Source organism: Cebus imitator, unplaced genomic scaffold (assembly GCF_001604975.1).
Source record: "Cebus imitator isolate Cc_AM_T3 unplaced genomic scaffold, Cebus_imitator-1.0 Scaffold217, whole genome shotgun sequence".
In the NCBI taxonomy this organism is placed as follows: Eukaryota; Metazoa; Chordata; class Mammalia; order Primates; family Cebidae; genus Cebus; species Cebus imitator.
Genome location: NW_016107532.1, coordinates 3463270 through 3470085, shown reverse-complemented (window position 1 = coordinate 3470085; position 6816 = coordinate 3463270). Strand labels below are relative to the sequence as shown.

General features: G+C 48.3%; 1 protein-coding gene across 7 annotated transcripts in view; it reads left to right on the top strand.

Annotated features, from left to right (window-relative positions):
- The window catches only part of LOC108318332 (protein DBF4 homolog B-like), a 40980-nt gene that overhangs the window by 26768 nt on the left and 7396 nt on the right, over positions 1–6816 (top strand). For 6 of the 7 annotated variants that reach the window (XM_017549345.2, XM_017549347.2, XM_017549346.2 and 3 more), the window contains 3 exons: positions 666–702; positions 2212–2257; positions 4881–4997. In XM_017549345.2, coding sequence (XP_017404834.1) covers positions 666–702; positions 2212–2257; positions 4881–4997 — 200 coding nt within the window. The remainder of the gene's footprint in view (positions 1–665; positions 703–2211; positions 2258–4880; positions 4998–6816) is intronic. The other variant, XM_017549349.2, reaches the window with a different exon arrangement.

The window sequence follows — 6816 nt, the reverse complement described above, 5'->3', positions numbered from 1 at the left end:
TTTTTTGTAGTAGAGACAGGGTCTCACTATGCCACCCAGGCTGGTCTCAAACTCATGAGCTCAAGCAATCCACCTGCCTCAGCCTCCCAAAGTGTTGAAGTTACAGGTGTGAGCCACGGTGCTCAGCCTCCATTTGCTTTTTAATATCAGCTTTGTTTGACCTTGGCTTAAACATTGATTTTGATCCACAGAATAAGAGTACACAAGATAGGGAATAGGAAAGCAAATGGCCATTGTCTTCATCCTAGTCCTATAGGGCACTTGGAACATCATCAGTATCTAGAAAATAAAGCTGCCATTTAGTGAGCATCTACTCTGTGCCACATGCTATGAGGTAGGTAGGTACTCCTCACATTGCAGGTGACATAGCTCAAGTTCCCACTAGGCCTCTGGGCTCCAGAGCTCTTGCCCTCTGCACTGTCCTGCAACTCCCTACACAGTCAGCTGCCATTGAGATTCACACACTGAGTGTTCCTTAATGGATTGTGTTTCCAAGGAGGGAGCCGTCGTGCCCAGGTCTGCTCCAGCTCAGGGCCCAAGAGTCTGGTTCTGCAGGCCTCCCAGCAGCAGGAAGCAAAGTGGGACAGCCACTTGGCTTATCAGGCCCAGTTCCTTGACCCCCGTGGCTTCCTCACATCCTTAACCTATTTTTCCTTTCCATTTAGGGAACATGTCCAGCAGCAGAGTCAAGAACACGGAAAGGTCAGTGTGGTAGCTTTTCCTCATCTAATTGCAATCCCTCCCTCCCTAAACACTTCTCCACGACTCCCTCTGTGGCAGCATCTGCTCACTTTTCTGTGGCAGGAAGCAAGTCCAGGTTATGTTGCCCCTTTGTGTTTCCAGGGCCCGGGCCTCAGGTTTCTGGAGCGAGAGAGGCATGTCCAAGAGCAAGTCCAGAGCTGCTGGGCCAGGGCTTCTCCTTTAGAGCCAAGACCCCATGCAGACACTTTGGCTCCTGTGTCCTCTGGCTGTTCCTGGGCATCGATTGAGGTTCAGCATCCTTTTCCTTCTGATTCAGTAGCAGTTTGGGGGTGGACAGTTTGACAGCTGCCTACCGTTTTCAGAACTGCCAAACTCCCTGAAACTGACAAACTGGCAGATTGATGGACTCCGTCTCCTGGTTCCTCTTGGACAGCAGGAGAGTTTCTCCCCCTGGATGTTTCTTTCAAAGATGCTCTTTCAGTGGCATTTCTTCATGCACAAGCAAGAGCTAAGAAAAGTCACTTGGCACCTCTCTCATGCTCAAAATTCAAGGAAGTCTGTAGGGGAATTGATTGTAATAACTGTCTCAGTTAATTAGAAAGACAAGAAATTGTCCCCAAAAAGTAATTAATGAGAGCTACTTTTAAAGGAGAGCAGGCTATTTTTTGCTTGGGTGCTACTGGTAGCCTCAAGTACAGTTGGGAGCTGTAAGGTGCCAGCCTCTTTGGGGAATCTGTGGCTGTCAGATGGGCCCAGGCTTCCAGCTGCCTTGGCTGCCCCTTCAGCAGGACTCCTGGGCACTGTGGGTCCTGATGCCTAAGAGATTTCATAAGCTATGCAAATAAGTATCTAATAAGGGTGAGTCTCTTAATTGTCTCCAAATTTGTCTTCTCAGCCCTCCTTTGCCCTGTTTTTTCAGGAACCAGATTTCACCTGTGATATTTTTCTACCATCCTGCTACTAATACAACTAAACACTCTTTATCCCTCTTCCTCTGCTTCCTCTCCAAAAAACCCAGGGTCCTCATGGAGCATTCTGCCTGAGGAGTTGTTCTCAGGTCCCTTAGTATCCTAAGCCTCCAGGAGTAGAGGTCTAGGAAGGACCTGGGACTTTGTGGGACTGACCACTCCCACTCTGCTTTTAGCAGAAACCAGCAGGGGCTGGGTTTCTCCCACCAAACAAGCCAGGTGTCTGGTAGTGGTGGCATCTTTGGTTGGTCAGTAGCCTCCAGAATCCACACACAGGAGCTCATGCATCCTGCTGAGGGAGGGCCCATCTAGGGCTGCAGTGTAACTGCAGCCTATCCCCCACAGGTGCAACTTTCTCCCAGGGTAGAAGATGGAGGAGTGGTGCCTCACCCTTCCCACATGGAGAGTGCAGCCTGGGGCGGCATGATGCCAGGCTCTTAGGCTTTGGCAGAGCCTCGCCTCTCTGAGCACTTCCTGCATGTGTGGTACAGGCCCTGTGCAGGCAGACAGATAGCTAACGTGTGCATTCCTCCCCTTCCAGTGGCCAGACTGAAGGCACCGTTCCTCAAAATCGAAGATGAAAGCAGGTGAGTGGGACCTCCTCTCTCTGCTTGCCCCCACTAGGCCTGCACAGAGGAGGAAGGAGTGCTCAGGGGCCTCAAGCTAATGTGAAGACATGGAGCCGCTCAGCCCTGCACCTTCATCTTCCTGAGAAGCCACTTTCTCCCACTGTCATGGAGAAGTCTCACACAGACAAAGAGGAGCCTCTGAGAGTGGCATTATATAGTGAATAGTCCTTTTGGAGATGAGTCAGAGGTTAATGATCCTGTGTGTGAATTATCCCCATGTAACACTCTGCCCTGGGAGCTCGCAGTGTCCCATGCAGGCTCATTATTGCAGCTCCTTTCCCCCTGGGTGTGTGCCAGCATTTCATGTCAAATCATTACTGACCCAGTCACAGTGCTAGTACAGTCCAAGACATCATCTTGGCTGAAATAAGGATGCTGGGGGTGGTACTGGGGATTCCCTTGTCAGGCCAGCCTGTACTTGATGAAGCCTTTCTATTTCGCTTTGAAAAATCCTTTTCTGGCTCATGTTACCTCCTGACAGCCCTGGGTGAAAAAAGCATGAGGAGAGTCTGTCTCTTCCTAGTGGGGAAAACTGAGGTCAGAGAAAGGAAGGGATTGTATACAGCCACCTTGCTAATAAACTGCAGCCCAAGGCTAGAATCCAGGTGTCCTGCCTGCCCTGTCTTGTGCCTTTTCTGTCCACCATTATGGCCTCTTCTTACTTGGAGCAGGAGGGCCCCCTTGACATTGTTAACCAGATGAGCTATTAGCAGCCACCTTGGTTATCAATAAATCTTCAGTAAGTACAAGATCAAAAGACTATGTGAATCTATAATTATCTCAAAATTTAAATTTTTTAAAATTTTTTTTCCAAAAAGGCATTTTCAGACCAAATAAAAAATTTGAAATAAGTCCATGTATATCCAGCAGAGACTACTGAGGCCAGAATTGTCTGTGTGCCTCAAGTAGGGCAGGGCAGAGCAGGGCAGCTGAGACCCAGCCCCAGAAGCCTGGCATGCCTGCCTATCCTCCAGACAAGCCCAGGTACCCTTCTCAGCACCTGCAGACAGTGCAGCGCTGGCTTTGGTGGCCCAAAGGCAAGTGGAAAAACCAACGGGATGGTACGGAGGTGCCCCCTTCCAGTTCCAGTGGGATGGAGTGCGTGTTCACCCCCAGCCCCTTCACACCTATTTAAACACAGGTAATCAAGACACATAGGCATGGCTGAGAGGCACTGTCACAGCCTCAGTGTCTGCACTGCACATGGCAGGAACTGGAATATCACTGTCACCAGATGGGGGTACATAATGTGTGTGCTCTTGTGATTTTTTTTTTTTTTTTTTTTTTATTTGTTGTTTTTTTTTTTTTTTTGAGATGGAGTCTTACTCTTTTGCCTAGGCTGGAGTACAGCGGTGCAATCTCGGCTCACTGCAACCTTTGCCTCCCAGGTTTAAGAGATTCTTCTGCCTCAGCCTCCCGAGTAGCTGGGACTAAAGGTGTTCATCACCATGCCTGGCTAATTTTTGTATTTTTTTGTAGAGACAGGGTTTGGCCATGTTGGCCAGGCTGGTCATGAACTGGCCTCAGCTGATCCGCCTGCCTTGGCCTCCCAAAGTGCTGGGATTAAGGTGGCAGCCACTGTGCCCAGCCTCTGGTGATTTTTTTATGTGCTGTTTGGAAGCAGGTGCCTTCAAAGCCTATTAGGCCTATTAGCCTGACCATCCTCAAGTTTCAAGCCTCCTAAGCAGAAACAAAACATCATTGAAGAAGAAGGGAGGTGCCAGGGTTGTGAGGGACATCCCCTTCTCCTTAAGGGTACAGGAAGACTTATTTGTTAATTCACTGCTGAGCCATAGCACTCTTATTCTGCTCCCCAAGAACTCCCTGGCCTGCACTGTCTCCCCCAGAGCATGGACCATTGCAACCAAACATGGTGTGCCCAGAAGTTACCTCACTTGTCAGGGTTTGCCGAGTGTACACAGATCACTTCTGTCTCTGCAAGTCTCTTGAATGTTTGCAACTTGCAACTTGAGGCACACTGCCAGAACCACTCAGTCCAGGTCTGACTATCCAGAACCTTCACTATGCCTCTTTTCTCCATTCAGAACACCAGCCCTCAGATGGTTCTAAGGACCAGCAAGAACACTTCACAGAGCAGGAAAATCAATGCTCTGGTTTAAACATTCTTCCATTTAAAATCTGCCAGGCTAGAGTCCTCAAAGATTGTTGTAAGGTCAAGAAACAAAATGGGAAGGTGGGAAAAAGTAGATCGAGAGTGTCGAGATGTGGCTTCTGATCTGACCTTGGCCACTTAACTAGTTGTGAGCCCTTCAGCAAGTCACAGAACCTTTTGGGCTTCATTTCCTTAGATATAAAATAGGATAACACCATTTATTCCACTTCGCCCAGAGGGTGTTTACAGGATTCCAGGGAGCCAGTGAGTATGAGTTTGAAAAGTAAACAGGGAGAACATTCGTATTAATTTAACCTGGAAAGGCTGATGAGAATTTTGTTACAGAACTTAAAAGGTGTGGAGATGAGAGTCCACTTCAGGGCTGGAATTCTAGAGCGTTGGGCTAGGCCCCCTCCTCAGTCTTTACCTTCCCCATTGTAGTCAAAGTGGAAGTTTTCTCTGTTGCAGGAAGTTTCGTCCTTTCCATCATCAGTTTAAATCCTTTCCTGAAATTTCTTTTCTGGGACCCAAAGATGCAAGTCCCTTTGAGGCTCCGACGACCATGGGCAGCATGCACCATACCAGGTGGGTCTTTCTGGTTCCTGAGTACCAAGGGCTGGCTACAGTCCAAAGTCCTCCCCATTGGGGGCCTGCTGGTCAGATTTGGGAATGGCCATGTGTTTGCTCCTTAGGCAAAGTCTATTCTGGGAGCGTAGCCCAGAGAAGAGAGACTAGGAACGTTCATACATTTTATTTTGTGTTCTTTATCCCTACTGAAGAATTTAACTTGAAGAAGAAAGGGAGATGCTAGGGTTGTGAGGGGCACCCCCTTCTCCTTAAGAGTCTAAGAAGAAGGCCGGGCGTGGTGGCTCAAGCCTGTAATCCCAGCACTTTGGGAGGCCGAGGCGGGTGGATCACGAGGTCAAGAGATCGAGACCATCCTGGTCAACATGGTGAAACCCCGTCTCTACTAAAAATACAAAAAATTAGCTGGGCATGGTGGTGCGTGCCTGTAATCCCAGCTACTCAGGAGGCTGAGGCAGGAGAATTGCCTGAACCCAGGAGGCGGAGGTTGCAGTGAGCCGAGATCGCGCCATTGCACTCCAGCCTGGGTAACATGAGTGAAACTCCGTCTCAAAAAAAAAAAAAGAGTCTAAGAAGACTTATTTGTTAATTCACTGCTAAGCCACAGCACTCTTACCCTGCCCGCCCCGCAGAACCCCTGGCCTGCACTGTCTCCCCCACAGCATGGACCATTGCAACCAAACATGGTGTGTCCAGCAGTTACCTCACTTGGCAGGGTATACTAGTATACACAGAGGACAATAGGCTGCTTTCTCAGACTCATGTCTACAGACCACCATCATCAGAGTCTCCTGGGGTCTCATTAAAAATACAAGTTCCAGCTGGGCACAGCAGCTGATGCCTGCAATCTCAGCACTTTTTGAGAAGCCAAAACGGGAGGATAGTGTGAGGCCAGGAGTTTGAGACCCTCTTGGGCACACAAACATAGCAAGACCCTGTCTCTACAAAAAAAAAAAAATAAGAATGTAAACAATTATGAGTTGGGCACAGTGGCTCTTGCCTGTAATCCCAGCACTTTGGGAGGCTGAGGTGGGCAGATCACTTGAGGTCAGGAGTTTGGGACAAGCCTGGCCAATATGGTGAGACCCCATCTCTACTAAAAATACAAAAAAAATTAGCCCGGCATGGTGGCGCACGCCTATAATCCCTGCTACTTGAGGGGCTGAAGCAGGAGAATTGCTTGAACCCCGCAGGCAGAGGTTGTAGTGAGCTGAGATTGTGCCACAGTGCTCCAGCCTGGGCGATGGAGGAAGACTCCTCAAAAAAAAAAAAAAAAAAAAAAAATTAGTCAAGCTTGATAACAAGTGCCTGTAGCCCCAGTTACTCAGATGCTGAGGCAAGAGGATCATTTGAGCTCAGGAGTTCAAGGTTGCAGTGAGCTATGATTGTGTTACTGTACTCCAGCCTGGGTGACAGAGTGAAACCTTGTCTCAAAAAAAAAAAAAAAAAAAGATGCAGGTTCCTAAACTCCACTCCACATCTATCTCTGATGATGGAGCTCCAAAAGCAGTATTCTTACAAGCTCCCAGCTGATTTCAGTGCATATCAAAGTTTAAACTGGTTAGGCCAAACATCAGGAATAAGTAAAGGGTGGGATTGGGGGGGAACACTGCTGCATTATGTAGCTCGTGGCTTATGGGCTTGTTAATGTTCCTACTTTACAGATGTTTGAGAATTTGAACCTTCATTAACCAAAGTAGAGAAGGAATTCAGCTCAGGTGATGGGTGAGATGCCTTCTCAGACCCTTTCTAACTTCTGGGCTATGGAGTTATAGACCAGGATAGAACAGATCAGAATTTCTTTTTTTTTTTTTTTTTT